The sequence below is a fragment of the Centrocercus urophasianus genome, unplaced genomic scaffold (genome assembly GCF_019232065.1).
Source record: "Centrocercus urophasianus isolate 14NV4802_14NV808 unplaced genomic scaffold, USGS_Curo_1.0 seq_41, whole genome shotgun sequence".
Classification (NCBI taxonomy): Eukaryota; Metazoa; Chordata; class Aves; order Galliformes; family Phasianidae; genus Centrocercus; species Centrocercus urophasianus.
In genome coordinates, this window is record NW_024884989.1 from 3,053,982 (window position 1) to 3,070,834 (window position 16,853).

General features: G+C 40.0%; 2 protein-coding genes across 11 annotated transcripts in view; one reads left to right on the plus strand and one right to left on the minus strand.

Moving 5' to 3' along the window:
- B3GNTL1 (UDP-GlcNAc:betaGal beta-1,3-N-acetylglucosaminyltransferase like 1) overlaps window positions 1–14,680 on the plus strand; it is a 112,685-nt gene extending 98,005 nt beyond the window's left edge. For 8 of the 10 annotated variants that reach the window (XM_042833237.1, XM_042833228.1, XM_042833230.1 and 5 more), the window contains 5 exons: window positions 5,073–5,141; window positions 7,177–7,251; window positions 12,573–12,661; window positions 13,648–13,657; window positions 14,381–14,680. In XM_042833237.1, coding sequence (XP_042689171.1) covers window positions 5,073–5,141; window positions 7,177–7,251; window positions 12,573–12,653 — 225 coding nt within the window. In that variant the 3' untranslated portion in view covers window positions 12,654–12,661; window positions 13,648–13,657; window positions 14,381–14,680. The remainder of the gene's footprint in view (window positions 1–5,072; window positions 5,142–7,176; window positions 7,252–12,572; window positions 12,662–13,647; window positions 13,658–14,380) is intronic. The other 2 variants (XM_042833229.1, XM_042833238.1) reach the window with 2 other exon arrangements.
- The window catches only part of TBCD (tubulin folding cofactor D), a 108,974-nt gene continuing 106,229 nt past the window's right edge, over window positions 14,109–16,853 (minus strand). The window contains exons 39-40 of the mRNA XM_042833226.1: window positions 15,748–15,832; window positions 14,109–14,495 (exon numbers count right to left, since the gene is read on the minus strand). Of these exons, the coding sequence (XP_042689160.1) occupies window positions 14,481–14,495; window positions 15,748–15,832 (100 nt within the window). The 3' untranslated portion in view covers window positions 14,109–14,480. The remainder of the gene's footprint in view (window positions 14,496–15,747; window positions 15,833–16,853) is intronic.

Genomic DNA, 16,853 nt, shown 5'->3' on the forward strand with positions numbered 1-16,853 from the left:
TCATGGTGGCCTTGCAGCCCCTAGATGACTCTTTGTTGGAGAGTGTTGTGTCAGGACAAGGAGTGACAGATGTAAAAATGGGAAATTTAGGTCAGATGTGAGGGAGAAGATCTTTATCCAGAGGCCCTGGCACTGCTGCTCAAAGAAGCTGAGGGTGCCCCTGGAGGTGCTCAAGGAGGGGAGCAGCCAGTCTGTGGCAGGGGTTGGTGCTGGCTGGGCTCCCTTGCAGCCCAAACCATGCTGTGATTCTATAATCTACAAATAGAATCTATTATTGTACAGTTACCACATTCTACTCCGAAAATCCAGTTCTGAATGTGACCTTATATAAAGCAATGTGATCTTAAAAGGTCTCTAAGACACTCTGCAATGCAAGTCAAATTGCCAAAGCATGCTGTAGAATTCCACTGTCTAAATTTAGTTTCATATGTCCGTTTAAACTTGTGGAAATGTCACTTTTTCTCTGTTTCATGGTTGCTGCATCCTTTTATTGAGATTCAGAATCTCATTAACAGTCATGAGACTGATTTCAGTTGGGATGTGGAATCACAGTGGGGTTTTTTCCCAAATTGGGAATATCTGCATTGAATGTGGGGCACATCCACTAAAAGAAATAAAAACAACAACATCCATTTCTAGGGTTTTTACAGTGTCGTAAACAACGCAATTATATTTCTAATGCTGACTTGTTGTTTGTGGAGTGTTTGGGGTGTGGGGAAGAAATGCTGCGTGCCAAGCTGTTTTTCAGAAAACAAAATTTTGGCTATGCTGGGAAGCAGCAGTCTTCATTTGTGCTCAATAACATGTTATGACTTTAGTCTGTTTGTCTCAGTTAAATTATAACTATATCAAAGGAGAAAAAACACCTAAGCTATATTATGTCTTTTCCTTTAGACATCTGCATGGTGAAGAGTAAATTAATGCCTTTTTTCCAAAGTGTTCAGGCAAAGATCCAAGGTTCAGTATTTTTACTAAACAGTAACACAAGGAAAAAAATTATTCAACCAGTCAGCTTTTATTTATGAATTAATTACCAGGATCTCAGTATTCTTAGGGAAATTCTGTTTCCTGTCTGCCCCCTTCTTGATTCACACAGTTGACAGTGGTTTAGTATTAGCATTTCTGCAAGACTGAAGTCGAACAGACCTTTTTTTGTTTAAAACACATCCGTCTTGTCTATAATTTGCAGCTGAAGATGGAAACCAAATGTTTTTGGGACACTCCATATGCCTGGAGGGTTTCTGAGCTGTCTTGTCCACTCTTTTATTCTCTGTCAAACTTTAGCTAAAAAGAGAACTTGAGCATTAACATTTTGTGTCATTTCCGATCGCTGAAAATAGTTCAAGTAGTGAACAGAAAAGGAGGGGAAAGGACAAAATAAGCATCAGCTAATTAGTGGCATGGAAACAGTACTGTGCACATCCAGCCCATGAAACTTCTGTATTCTATCCACTGGCAAAACTGAAAGCTTCAAGTATTTTGTATGCTCTTTTTCCTAGCTCGTTTACCATTTAAAACCATCCATAGCCATGTACTTGATGCTCCCAAAAGCAAGAAATGCTTAACTTTTGTAGTATGTGAAAGGCAGTATGAGAGAATGAAGTGGGGAGCGCTCAGAGAAATCAAGGGAAGAATATTGCACCCACCTTTACTGCGGAGCACAAGATAGGAAGCCAGTAAGAGAGCTCACAGAGCAAAGGGAGACAGATGGACTTTAAAACCTTCAGTTTAGTCCAGGCATAAAGCATCCTAAAATGAAGGATCTATTTTACCACTCGTTATTTTGGACCACAGGTAGTATTTCATGCTGAAATACGGCAGGGAGACTTCTCTGCTGTTTGCAGACACGAAGGTGTTTTTTTTTTTTGAACTGCCATTTTGTCAGTATAGATTGTGAGGCATGCATACCTGAAAAATTCCCGGTAGAACTTTCCTACTTGTGTGTCCTAGAGAAATAAGAGACTTGCAGTGGTTCCCATGGCGTTATGTCTAAATGCAGCTATATTTTGCATGTAATAAGGGGAATTTTGGACGTTCAATACTTAGAAGCTAATTTTGCGTGTTGGATCCTGGCATGAATGTTGTTTTCAGCAAGTTTGGTGTGTATGTGTGTAAAGAGGGAAGATGATGATGTCTTTAATGGAGTAGTGTCTTTAATGGGTGCATGACATGCATATTGGGAGCTTAGAGAGAGACGCAGCTTTTGTTGTGGTGTAATGCTAACTGGGTGCAATAAAAGCAACATCCTGATACTGAAGTCAATCAGACTGTGACTGAGAATTGCTTGTTGTCTTTGTGGTTCCTCTTATGGCATGCTGAAGATGTTTCTGCCTCTGTGTGCCCCTTGGTCTGTTTGTCATTACTTGTATCTATTTAAACTTGCATTATAATGCTTTGCTTTGCTTTGTTTTGACATGAATAGCCAAAATTGATTTAACATTTGCAGAGATGTATATTAACGTGCTTCCGAGGCTTTATACAAGTAAGAGTGAAAGAATTATAAATAGTAGAATCAGGAAGGTCAGTAGAAGTTTAAAATGCATGGAGGACCGTGTGAGCAGTAGGAGACAGAGAGAGAATGCAATAGAGAAGATTCCTTGGTCTGATAGTCCAAGCCTGTCCCTTCACACTGTGCTTATTAAAAGGAACCAGCCAGAGGCATGCTTTTACCTTCCCCAATTTTTTTTTCCCCTAGATTTGAGTAAATAACTGATCTTTAGAGCCACATAAATATTCTCTTAAGAAGGGAAAAGCTTTCTCCATTCCCTTTATACCACTGTTAATGTGTGTTACAACCTATAACTATTACTTATAGTAATTATGTAGCTTGTGAATCACACATAGATAGCTGTCATCTCATTTTTAGTTGAGAAAAACAGCAATATTTTGTTTGTTTTGTACCTGCACAGATTTGTGTGTGTTGTTCAAAACAAAAATGCATAAACACTTGTGTATTTCCTTAAAACTGATGTGTGGCCTGAAGGCACATACATCAGTTTTAAGGAAATATACAAATGTAAGCTTCAATGATGCCTTGTTGTCAGTTGCATTGCAGATGAGTTATTTTGCTGGGAGGAAGGAAAAAAAAACTTTTGAGACTGTTTTGTAGCTTTTATAGTTCATAATTTCCTCCCCAGAAGCTCCTGTACGGGTAGATGAACTTCATAGGAGATGCAAGATAGGAGCCTGTTAGTGCAAGAGAGAAACAGGCAACATGGGTAAGCCTAACAGCCTAACGTAAATATCTCAAGTAAGCCTGATGCCTTGAGTCCCCCTTCTTGAATAAACAACTGCGTGCAAGTCCTGAATTTGTCTCCAGACAGATTTTCTTTAATTGGAAAATAGTGTGTGGCAGAAAAATTGTTGACTTACATTTTGGCCACCCACGTGGTGTACATTCTGTCAGAAGATTTGCCCATTGGAGTCTGGCCTCTTTTCTAATACTGCAGATATCAGATTTAAGGTGGCTGAATCCACTGAAAATTAGATGTGCAGATACTTACCAGCAGAAATCTTGAATGAAGTTTGCCATGCTCAATTCTTGCTCATCTACAGCCCACACCTTCTGTTTTTCAGTTACAGTAAGCTATAATGATGGCTGGGGAAAGCAGAGTTGGGGAGGTATTAATTTGTCCAAGCACAGAGACAAAAGAGAACCTAGGGAAGGTGCTGGTTCTTTGTGCTTGAAGTTGCTTGCGATTAGGGCTGTCTAACCCAGCCTGCATCAGCCACAGAGACTTTGTTCAGTGTCTGTTAGCTTCCTAGTACTTCCCTGCACTCCCTTTCTAGTTCCATTGTAAAGTCTGAAGCGTGGGCTGTGTCCTTAGTGTGACCCCTGCATCAGGAGCACCCAGAGCAGAAGTCTGGATCTGCTGGCCTGAAACATGATTCAGCTCCTCCTTCAGCTCCAAAGTGAAAATTTAATGTTTCCTTAACGTTCTTTTCTTTGTTGGTGAACCAATAAAGGATGCAAAAGTGCAGCATTAGGACACTAATGTTGTTGCATCAGTGTCCCCTATTGTGCAAACAGAAGGAGGTCATTTTAGGTAAAATAAAATATCTTATGCAAAGGAGGAAAATGGAAGGGATGGAGGTAGGTACCGAGAGCCAGCCAGCCTTCTGCAGCTTCTCTAACTTAGTAAATTAATATACAGCTGTTTGGCTGTTCAAATTTTCCCAATGTTAAGTGTTGTTAATCAATTTTTAATGCAACGATTAAAAAGATAGGAAAGCTGCTACCCAGCTTTCACCAGAATAATTGATTTCTGCAAGACCTTAAATACCTTCACCGTTCTGCTTCAGTGTAAAAGCTCTGTGCAGATGATACAGATAGATCCAAAGGAAGTCAGAGGAAAACATAGCTACATTTGTTTTTAAAAGTCTTACAAAATGTTACTGACATTTGGTTTAATGGTTCCAGAATGAGGCCACTGTGTATTTTGGATTGCAGGCATTTACTATGCCTGTGTATTTGTGGGGAATACAGATTAAAAAAATGTAAAATATTTGGCAACAAGGGCTATAAATAATGCTTCCATAACTACATTAAGAATAACAAAAACACAGCAGTAAATGTATGTATTTAAACAACAAAATCTGCTGGTGTTTTCAGTTGAAAAATAGGGATAAAATCTGGAGATAAACAGCAGACCTGGGGTGTTATGGCTGAGAACTGAAGCTGGTATTACCAGAGCATCCATAGCAATAGTGCAGCACTGTGTCTTGTATCTTGCAGTAGGTGATGTGCTTGGACTGGACTGGCAGGTATTCATGATCAAATCTAAGTGTTTGGTGGAAGTCCTGCAATGAGGAGGCCAGCCTCTGTCTTTACTCGGCGTGTCACTGAGGATGTGAGGTTAATGGTCTCATGTGTTTTTTCTTACACAGCATCTGTTTTCATGATCAGGAAAACACAGTCTGCTCATAGCCATCTCCAAACATTGCCTATCTCACTAAGATGTACATGGAAGTGATTTAATATGTTTTAATCTCCATGAAGACCATGGCGACCAAGTGAAATACCTGCTGATAGCAAAGAATGGCATTGAACCATTCTGCTTCCTTTTCTCCAGGTAGCTGCGTTTTGTGATGTTGATGAAAAGAAAATAGCAAAAGGATTCTACACTTACGAAGAATCTGAGGTTAGTTCCTTTTGCATTCGTTGCTGTGATCTGAAAATGTTCTGAGAAAAGTGATGAAAGAATATAGCACAAATGTTTAATATGATATGGCAGCTCATTTTGGTAGGAGACCATGACTGGTGGTTAGAGGTAAGGAGGCCGTGACTGTGTAGGAAGCTAGAGAGCTGGAGATCAATACCACAGAGCCAACTATGGAGCCAGAATCCCTGTCTGAATGAGACCACCTCATCTGTAATGGTGACAGAGGAATTGTCTCTGAATAGTTTTGTTTCAGGTCAGATCAAAACCAGCACAAGGTGTGATTCTTAGGAATGGGTTTTATAGAGATGCCTCTAGACCTCACAAGAAAGAACAAAGAGGGATGAGTGGGAGGACTTACAGACACAAACTTCTTGCCCTAATGAAGAGGGAGGTAGAAGGAAGAACACGAAGACTTGTGAGATGGTATTTCCACTGTTAACAAATTGTGATGGCAGCAAACCTCTTCCAAAGGGGTCATCTTCCAAGTTGAAGCAGACAGGCAGGAGTACCTCAGTTAACTGAAATCAGCTCAAAAAGACACATGTATATTCTGATGGGATAAAGTATTGCCTTCTCTGATGGTTTTTCTTTTAGATGAGAGCATTTGGCTAATGACGGGCTAAAGTCTAATGTCTACTAAGTAGAAGAAAATTTCAGTGATGAATTGTAACTTATCTGTAGGTTAATTATAGTCATACTGTATCTAAATAAGACTTTAACTGATAGGCTTCTTTCGAGCCTAGAATTGTAGGCACAAACACTTTATTCCACTGAGAAGGAATAATGATATTTAGATAGCAATAAACAAATCACATAGAAAAAGTTGTTTTATTACACTGTTAATTTAATGGTAGCAATTAGCTCCAAGATCTGGAGTAATTTCACCCGGATTCAGGCCCTCAAACAGTCATGTCAGTGACATGACAGCTCTCAGGTTCACTGGGCACTGGGTCAGGTCCTTGGGAGTGCAGTCTGACGCTGTGGCTCAGCTGGTTTAGCTGCAGGGTGGTCTGACCTCAGCCCTGCGCTCCCACTGCCTTGTTTATACTGGGTCTAGCAGTCTTGTGGCTAAAGGATGACAATTCAGTTTGCTGATCTGGCAGAGAAGGAACCCTCAAAAGAAGTTTTCCAGCACGTTATCTTGTGAATAAAATTACCCTGAGGTTGCTGTGGGAGGGGTGAGGGAGCATCTCCTCAGATGCAGCTTGTGATTAGACCAATTATAAAATCAGACTCTGTACTGGGAGAGTGCTTCCAGCTGCAATCAGAATTGAGGATTTTGGCCAGGAACACGACTCATCACCTCTAGTTAATAGTAATGCTATGGGCATTTCTGTTGCAGATCTGTGCTTATGTCTTGCTAACATGTAGCCATTCTCCCAGATCAGTCATAAATAAGATTATACTACAAACTGTTGTGAATCCTTAGAAAATTCTGCAGCTTGGAGCCCTGTTGAAGTCTAGTTGAGCATAAGCCATTTAACAGCTCTAGCTAAAAGGGAAGGATTCTGCTTTTATATTTGCTGCTTGCCTTGTGCCTGCTTTGCTCCTTCTCTGATGGCACATTAAGCTGATTCAGCTCACTAAAGGGGTAGAACCAGCTCAAAAGAAAAACAGAAAAATATATATAGTATGTGATGTGATAGGCTGTTATAGCAACCTGCCTTGTAGTTAAATCCAAGAGGAAATCATTTGGGGAGAGGGCTAAAAGGCAGATAACCTGAAGGAGAGGAATGAGAGCTGCTCCTTTCAACAGCAGAAAGCTCTTAATTAAGATCTGTGTAATGTAGTGCATAACTTCATTCAAAGAAAAACAATTATGTTGAAAGGTTATGGAAAGAAAGTAATGGGTTCTTGAAATGACTGGGGAAATGGTGAGTGGAGACGTGATCATGTACACTATTCAAAAATAAGGTCTTAAAATTCCCTTCTCCTCTTTTACTGCTTAGTAGCTCCTAAAACTAAAACAAGTGCCTATTTGTGCTTCTTAACTGTTTGACTGCTCTGCTTGCAGGAGAGACCAAAACCAAAAATTCCTATATGTCACTTCAGAGAAGCAACTCCACCTTTCATTATCTGTGTGAAGCAGGTGAGCACCCTTAGCTGTATGTACAAAATCAGTAATTGCTCCTTATTATCATCAATTTCTATGTAACTGTTTTCCCAGAAGTCTTTACTATACAATTGAAGGGCCCTTCTAACAAACTGTGCAGAGTACTTCAGGGTTTTAAAACAGCAGCATTAAGAATTGTAATATTAAGAATGATAAAAATTACAGCCTGGGTAAAGGAGCTTGGATCTGTTCTCTATTCTTGCCCACCATTGTATGCACAAATAAGTACATATCGTTGGTCACCTGCTCTTGTTTATTCCTAAAATATTGCAGCCCTGTGAGTTTCAAAGGCTTTATTTTATTTTTTTTTAATCAGACCTTGAAAACTATTTTGTTTGGCACTGTGAATTCTGACACCATTTCCGAGGCAGACAGTGGTAACATAACTAGAAGATAACCAGCAGCAATTGTGCTGCTATATTTAAAATAATAGCACAGCATAGCGGGGTAACACAGAAGATTAAAGCAAAATAGCAACTATGCTGTAATTGTAAATGTTAATTAAAAAGTCTCTGAAAGTAACTAAAACTTGAAGCTATGTAGAAACATGGATATTTTAAAACTGTTGTAGATTTGTTTAAAGATAAATGAGCTGAATCACATCTCATACAGATCCCTGTTAACTTTGCCCTCCCAACTCTACAGCCAACTCTGAGATCATAACTTAGGTTGTAAAGCCAGACTGAAAGTACCTTAGGGCATTACTGTGTAGTGCTGGTTGATAAACTGCTGGATCAACTAGTGATATTACAACTAATTTAATTTTTCATACTACATATAATGGTGGGTGGAAGCCCCTAGACAAAACATCTGTGCAACCTGTTATGAAGCACATCTAATTTGTGAAGCCCTTACAATGAGGCTGTTGTACAACATCTTGCCTTAAGACAAGTAATTTTAGTGTATTTTCTGCTATTTGCCACTGAGCATTTCCTACTTACCAATCCACGAATACTGCAGGCCATAGTCTCTTTCAAGCAGTATTTTTAAATTGTAAATAGGATTTGACCTACTTGAAATACTTTTAGAGCTTGTGAAGTTATTTCTAATGTGTCTTTGGAGCTGCTTACTTTCTGGGAGAACGTAATGAAGCCAACAGCCATTCAGATGGGGCTGCCTCTACAAAGTGCAGGCAGGTCATGTCCTTGCCCATCTCACTTTGTGACTGAGACACGCAGGTACTGCTAACGTTGGTGCTGTAAGACCTGATGGCAAAAACACCCCAGTGCAGAGGTGAATGAAAGTCAGTGTGCAAGGAGTTGCAGCAGCGTTGTACCCTGGGAGAACGAGAGGAGCCAAAGGGACAAGAAAATGATGAGAATAAACTTGCATAATAACGTAGTGGGAGCCCTCAGAACTTGCCTCTGTGTAAGTTTTAAATGTACCTGTTAATAATACAAACCTCACCGTACCCCTCTGCCATTATGCCATATTATTGGTGTGATATTATGAAGATAAGGGATCGGGTTAGAAGGACACAGATGTTTATAATGAAGAGCTGAAACCAAGTATTTGTCTGTAGTGCTGAATATACTGTTATTACCTGAGAAACCTCGGACACAGTGAGACAGACAGACAACGCAGGTATCTGTACCAAAGTGCAGGACGTGTAAAAGCCAGGAGAGAGCAAAGGACTCGGAGGGTCTCGTCCAGCAGAGTTCTGAGTCGCACTCCCAAACCCAGCCTGCTGGACCCTCCTTTCTGCTACCGCTGGGTTTTGCAGCTGATCCTCAGGAAGTTTTACAACCTCTCTTTTAGCCATTGTCATACTTGCTGGATTTAATTACTGTTATGAGTCTCCGTGGAGGCAGTTGGAATCTACAAAATCCCATTCTTAGTACTTGCGAGGTTGTGCCGGGATTGAAATGGCCACGCTTTTCAGTAGTAGTTTTGTCATGGAAAGTAGTCTTCTACCAAAACAAAACAAGCTGATAAATGTCTGTGGTTTAAAATATTCAGGTATCCTGTCTGCAGCAGCTTTCAAACTTCTGGGTCTGACCGCTAAAGGAAATGGTTTCTAAATGGGCTGAGAAGAGCAGAGTGTTGAACTTTCATTCATCTGCGCTGCTATTGTGCGGGCCACAAAATGCCGCGGGTTGGCCTTTGCTGTATTTATAGACGGAATTTGCCTTGCTCTCTGTGCAGCCCACATCTGAAGGAACAGCTAAAAGCAAACCTTCCCAGCTGCTTTTCTTTATTCACCTCTCTCCATTTCCCCTTCCAGCGCGTTTTTCAAACAAAGAAATATGGTAGGATGCATACATAGATAAATGTTAAGACCGCATCAAATGAAAAATGTTCTGTAGTTTCTGATAGCTGTTTCTGCCTCTCTGATTCTATTCACTTGCATACATCACATGGAACTCTGCAGAAAATGTTGATGTTAGGAGCTAAGTCCCAAGGTGAGGTGAAAGACATGACCACAACAAAACAAAGTTCTTCTGTCCATAGGGTGCTGTGTGGGACCAACAAAATCCGAGTGTTTGAGAGGTTACGAAGTGTCCGTGTTTTCAAACTACTAAGGGTGAGGAGGTTGACCCAGCTCTGTGTTTCAGGTCATGCTGCTAACATAGAAAGATTCCCAGTGAGTGTAAGGACGTTTCTTGTGCAGCCAAACAAACGTGTGGATGCAGCCCATGCAGCCTGGCTGGAGTCCCCTGCTGGAACTGCTTCTGTGTGGTGTGGACTTGTTGAAGTTGATGTAAGGCAGAGCTAGCTGCTGAGACCTTCCACTGATTTACTTAAACAGAAGTCATTAACAAGTTTGTAAACATCCCAGACTTCCGAATTTATTATTTACAAATATAGATTAACCAACATCCTTCTGAAGAAGTGTTCTGGGGCCTTGCTGTTTTTTGTTCTGCCTCTCATGGTCGAGAATTATTTTTAGTAGTGATACAGACAAAACCTGCATGTTTATAAGCAGCTCTAAGAGGGTGATTTTGAAGATTAGATATGTTTATTAAGTGGTGGTCTGCAGGAGTTGACCCTGATGGCCATGTACTTCAAGCACTGTTTGCTTATTTATTTTCTCTGGCAGCTCCTCCCTAGCGCAGTATGACTCTGTTACCATGTAAAATCATCTTTGAAAAAGCAGTCACACTATTTGATTTTTGTTGGGTTTGCTTTTAAAACGGCTTCACAAAGGGCTGCAGCTGAAATCCTGTGCTCTGGGTGTGTGTGCATCATGGCTTCAGCTCATCACAGTTGTGCACCAGCCTGCAGTACCACTTCACCTAAGGGTCTGCACTGTGTATTTTCTCTTGCTTTGAGGTGAAAGCAAAATGCTTAGAAATCGCTTACTGTACCCTGTTTTGGCATGGCTTCCAAGTGCTTGAAATGAAAGGGATTTTCTACTATTCTGCCTCAGTAATTAAACTAGTTCAATTGTGTGAAGTATTCAGGAAATTTACTGTTGACCAGTTATTGTGAAACACTGCCTTGTTCTGTCACCTCAGTCTTGCGGTCTGGGAATGAAAGGTTTGTTTTTAACTCTTCTGCTTAATTTAGCATCTGGGCTCTTTTATTTTCATTTTTAACCCTTCTTCAGAGCAGGTTGATTTTTTTTTTTTTTTTTTTTTTTTTTTTTTTACAGCACCGTTTCCTACCCCAAGTCCAAATTTGGGTAATCTTGGGTTTATGTAATCATTAGAGGAGACTAAAGGTCATGATCAGGACCTGCATTTCTAAGTAGAGCTCTCTGTTGATGTGAGTGCTGAGTCTTGCACTTGAACCAGTGGAAGCCTGGGATCCGAACTGGATTGCAAAACCAGGACCCAGTCCTTCGAAGTACTAAATGCTGTCAAGTATTCTTAATATCAAGAGGTAAAAAAAGAACAACCGTACTCAGCATCTTTCACACTCAGGCCCTTATCACTCAGGTAACCAATAGCTTAGATAGGTAAAGTGGAGCTCTTGCTTTAAAAATCTGCTGCCATCAGACCTTTTCTGCCCTTCTCCAAGTTATGCATTAGCTGTTATCATTGTTCCTTTTAATTGTTTGTAAACAACTGTGCTCAAGTAGCTTTAGGACTGTGGTGGATTTGTTTTTGTTGAAGTTCTGCATCAGATAATGTTGTCTTTGTATACTTTGGCATTGCCAGTGAAAACTGAGAAACACTGCAGGTAGAAGATACTGGGATAGGAGAAAAGGGAGGGAATCTTTGAGCCTGAGCACAGCATGCTGGTTTGAGCCACGCTTTGAAATATGCAGTGTTTCCTATATAAATTTAAGGAGCAGGTTGGAGGGGACAGGGTGGGTGGTTCTGCAGTTGGGGGGACTGTTGATGGAGATGGCCTTGTGTTCCTTGAATGGAGGGCTTCTAAGAAACACCTGTATGCTGTGTGAGCAGTTTTATAAGCATTGCAGCAGATGGGTCCAAGATGAGCTGGAAGCTGAATGTCCTCTATGTAAGTCAGAAAACTTTATTTCTGAACTCAGATATATAGAAAGTCCCAGAGCAATTTTATTGAAGCCAATTATTCTAGCCTAAGTCCAGCATTCCTCCTCCTCCAATTCCAGTTTTGTTTGGGCTCTACTTTTGTAACTTCCTGTCCAAAACACCTGCAGGGTGTTGTGCAACTTCAATACTGCTACTCTGGACCATCCAAAAAAACATAAAGTTTTCTGTACTATTGTGAGGTTTAATTCATTTCTGTGATATTCCTGAAGTAGAACTCGGTGAGGCCAACACAGAAATGTCAAAAACACTGCTGGTGGCAGGTTTTCTTTTAATGACATCACAGCTGTGTTAGGATCTGTATTGCTGCCTTGAAAAATGACTCATGGAGCAAACCCACCAGGTTCCTGTTAAGGTAACGACAGCTGAAAAGGAAACACCTTCACCTAAGCAAAGTATTTCAGTTGCTTGATGAAAGGTTTGTTTCATCAGCCAAGCCTAATCACTGTTCAAAATCTACAAAGTCACTGTTGTATCAAATTCATTCCCTTGGTCTTTTCTCTGCAAATGCCTACACTGGAAAACAAAATACCCAGAGTTGCAGATGTTTATCTTCAGAGCTCTCAGTGTAGTCCTCATGTTCTACTTCAGTGCATTAGAATGATGAGTTGTCTGACATCCTCCCACAACCCCAAAGATACTAACCTGAATGCTAATTTCTCAACATATGCCTAATTTTTGAACAGATACATTTCTAAGCCTTGTTCTACTTATGTTCAACTCTGCAAATGGGACTTTTTCCCTGTGGCCTAAAGAACCAAATTAGCAAAGCCTGTTACAACCTGAAATACCTTTTGTCCAGTTTTTTTGTCTGGCTTTTGTGTTCCCCCCCCATAGGATTTGACAGGAGGAGCATTTGAAATGAACTTGAACATGCTGAACTTGAAAGAAGGGATGGATTATTATCACTTTAACTAAAGGCAAAGGTAAGGCAGCAACATCAAAGCTGTGTGTTATGTCTGTATCAGCACGTGCAGGAAAACCAGTGTTAGAAATTCTCAGTAATTTGTGTTTTACTAATCTTTATTCCTAGTAGCCCTTTGTAAGGGAGGTACTAAGAACACCACTATAGAGGTATTTACTCATTTTACTATTGCCCAGCACTGACCTACCAAGCTCATTTTGTTTGTTAAATTGCACTTCTAATTGAAGTAATCATCAAATAAGGGCCAGAAGACTACAACAGCACTGTTACCATAGGGAAGTATTAAAAATGCATCAAGGAAAGCCTATAACCATGCAAGTGTAAAGAGAGCTTTCTGTCAAACCTTAGCTGGGGCCCTCAACCTGTCCCTGCTATTGGCTTCATCTGCTACTGAGAGCAACAGCTGGCACTTCATGGGTGAAGCTCTGCACACAGCCAGTACTGAGGTGAAGTACAGCAAGTACAGCATCCTCTGATTCAGGGCTGTTAGAAGCAGGTGTATGTGTAACATCAGTTGGCAGGCACATGATTACTGCATGCAGATATATTTCTCACTGGACCTTCTCTTATTTTTTTGTGCTTAGCAGGTCCTGCCACCACAACTTGTATTTTTTATGCAGTAAAACTCTGCAAGAGCAAAATGAAAAATTATACTACAGTATATAAGGCTCTTAATGACAGCCTAACAGGAGGGATGACACCTGCAAGAGCCAATGTGCTGCACAGAGCCACGTGGCCAGCTCAGTATTTGAACTGAGTACTCATTTGTTTAATAGTTAGAGAATACCATGCATAGACTTACATTGAACTTCATGTGCCAGCCCAGGTTGCAAGCTTAGTTAAGAAGTTTTGAATAACATAATATGTCATTTGCAGTATCTTAAAAAAAAATCTTGCAGTGACACAAGTGTAGTTTTGGAAATGAACACCTGCACTACACCATAGCAGGTACTCCACAGCTTCTCTTGAAATTTTCCTTTCTTTCAGATTTTCCCAGGTGTGTGTGTATGTACTGTCCCTGATTGCTGTTCTATCTGCAGAGCGAGGAGAGAGGAATTCACTAGAACCATCAAAAAACAGATGTAGTGACACCAGGTTACCTGTGCATCTGCCCTACAGTCACAGTAATGTTACTGAAGATAAATGTTGCAATTATTTTGTTTTATGGTCCATAAGGAATAGTCTGAATTCCTGCCAGTTGCTTGAAGTACTGACTCCCCTCTGTAGTGAGGGAAAAACGAAAATGAAACTTCAGTTCCTAAAGCTAGTTTACTACATTTGCTTGAATAACACTTTGGCATTAGTTGAAGTGAAACTTAGGATTTTTTGTTTGAATATGATGTACAAATGGCATACTTGCCTGCACATATAAACTCTCCTAAAGATGAAGTACCAGTAAGTACAGCCATTCTTACCTCCAGCAAAAAAAAATTCTTTTATAAGAGTAATGCAGTCAGTTTTAATATTTAATGTGTAAACAGCAAGCGCAGGTTGAATGACTCCATTCAGAACTGGAGAAGTGTAAATCATTGACACAGGGAAAAAAAAACAACTGAAATCCAACAGGTCAGCCAGAGCTATGAAGCTATGAAGACAAACTGCCATCTTGTGGCTACAGATAATGAATTAAGAAAAAAACGACATGAATTGTTGCCCTCACAGGGTCTGCATAGCTGCACGGTGCCATAAGACAACTTCTGCCTCTTATTTTGTTCACCAGTGTACTTTGCAGAGATGCTGAGAATCCACCGTGTTGAGATGCCACAGCAGCACCTGAACCAAGAGCTTGGATTTACGAAGCAGAAGCCAGCACTGTGACTTCACTTTGCTGAACTCTGCAAGAGAGAAAGAGAAAAGAGGTGGAGCAGCACATAGTGCAGTCTTACCAACTGCACAGTTGTGTATGGAATTAAGTAAACTAAAGAAGAAAATGTAGAAATCTGAAGTTAAAATTTTTAACTACCCATCAGTAAATTTGATTTGTACAGGTTTTTAAAGGAATAATTGTTTATTTATTTCAATAAAATTAATTCATCTTTTCATAATGCTTGGCATTCTCTGCTGCTGTTTGTTCTTGAGCTCCTGTGTGCGAACCAGCTGGCTGCAGGTAGGACATGAGGACAGCTGCAGCAAGTCTTTCAAGTTCACTAAGTGTCACTTTCAGAGCAAACTCTAAGTTCTCTGGCTGGGCTATGCACAGTACTGTAACAGCTCTGTGCTTTTAATGTACTGAGCACTGGCATTTGCTTGCCAGATTGATGCACTGCTAAAGAAACCTTGAAATCTTTCAATTAGGAATGCTCTTTCACAGCAGTGTCTTCTAAAGAAATCCCTTCTTCTACCATTGCTGGGTGATTCCAGAAAGAAGAAAGGATTTTGCTGTGCTGAATTTCATCACCTACAACTGGAATAGTTCCTGTTGTTATCCAGTAAGTTAGTGCTTGAGATGAACGTGCTAAGACCTAACTAGTTTCCTTCTACATTTGTTACTTATCTTGCTTACTTGAGCCTCACCAGCAGAACAGAACGACCTCTTCCAGAAATTAAAGCAGGAAGTTCTGCCTTTCTAGAAATACTGAGTGGATGGGCAATTGCAAACTGTCTGCAGTGAAGTGGAAAAAAAAAATCTGCACCTGATCTATTGTCTTCTTATCAATGTGAATGAATTTAATCCAGAATATATTCTCTGTGTTAGAGTTCTGTGATTTGCACCAAAAGCAAACCTTATAATTTTGCTGTTAAAATGGAGTGAGATGCTGTTAACCTTTTTTTTTTTTTTTCCCCAGAAAGGGCAGTCAAACAGTTTTTGAAACATCTGTGCTGTATTATTCCATTCTTGCATTTAGTCTGAGTAAGATGTCACACTGCAACTCTGGAATGCTTTCAAGAAATGAAATTGGAAGGACTTGAGAGAATAGTTTTCAGCAACTCCATACACTCTGTAGTTAGCTGAGGACATTCCTACATTCATGAACCTGTGAAGGACTACATCTGTTCCACAGAACTTACCAAATGTCCTCAGTTACTGGAACAACTGATCATTGCAATGCTTCTTCCCAGAAGCTCAGGAGCACTGCTGTACCTTACCTTGGTTACCAGCTGTGGTTTGGGCACCTTCAGGAGCTCACAGAGGTGGTTGCGTTTCTCTCGTAGCTCTGCTACTTCAGCTTCCCTGCACAAAAAAGCAAGTTCCAAGCACTTCAAAAACACAAACCCAATGCTGGCCGTGTAAGTATCCATTTTTTAATTTAGCACTATGCTTATGTCTGTTCTTTCAAGTATATTTCCAACTACATGCTCTTGTTACGTGGCATTTTTAGAAAATTGTAAGCTTTTTGCACCATTTTAAGCCAGATAAACCATCAATACCCAGCGAGCTCCTCCAGAGAAGGCAGTTAGGAGTTCAACTCCTAAGATTATTCTTTTAGACTTTTTTTTATTTTGGAAAGTAATTTTCTTCGTAAAAGCTTTCTGATTAAAAGTTCATTAATTTATTCATTTATAGCTGCTTTTTATTTAGAAAACACCATATCAAGAATGTAACTAAGTGTCACTGGATTTGGAGAACATGCTGCCATGCAGGGAGGCATTCTCCTGAACTGAAAACCCAGATCTAATGCTAGCAGAACTTCTTAACAGTTACAGGAGTAACAAAACATTTACAAGATAATTTCCTCAGCAGTGGTTACAAAAAGCTCCAAATGCCAAAAATCCAAACAAGACATTCTTTTACAGATACATTTTTTACAACATCATAACTGAAATGCTTCTCAATCAGCAAATACAGTTTGCTTTTCTTAAGCCTAAATGAGTGATTGGAAAAATTAACTCTTAGCAAGTAAACTGATTCCAAAAACAGAGAAAAAGCAAAAGTACAAGTTAGTGAATTAAAAGTAACCTGAATAATATGTATAAAAATATATTTGGACACTTGTGGATTATAGAATCATCAAGGTTGGAAAAGACCTTCAGGATTATCTGTCCAACCATCAAGGTGACCTACCACAACCATCAGTAAACCATGTCATGGGTCACATTTAATACTGGAAACTTTCCTGTAGCTAAAGAAAATGTTATTATGTATAGTGTAATTGTTTAAACTTGGAATTGTACAATTGTAAGATTAGCTCTCTGTAATTCTAACAAAGAAAATGTTACAAGAATGCATATTCCAGTCACTACTGTCTTCCCCA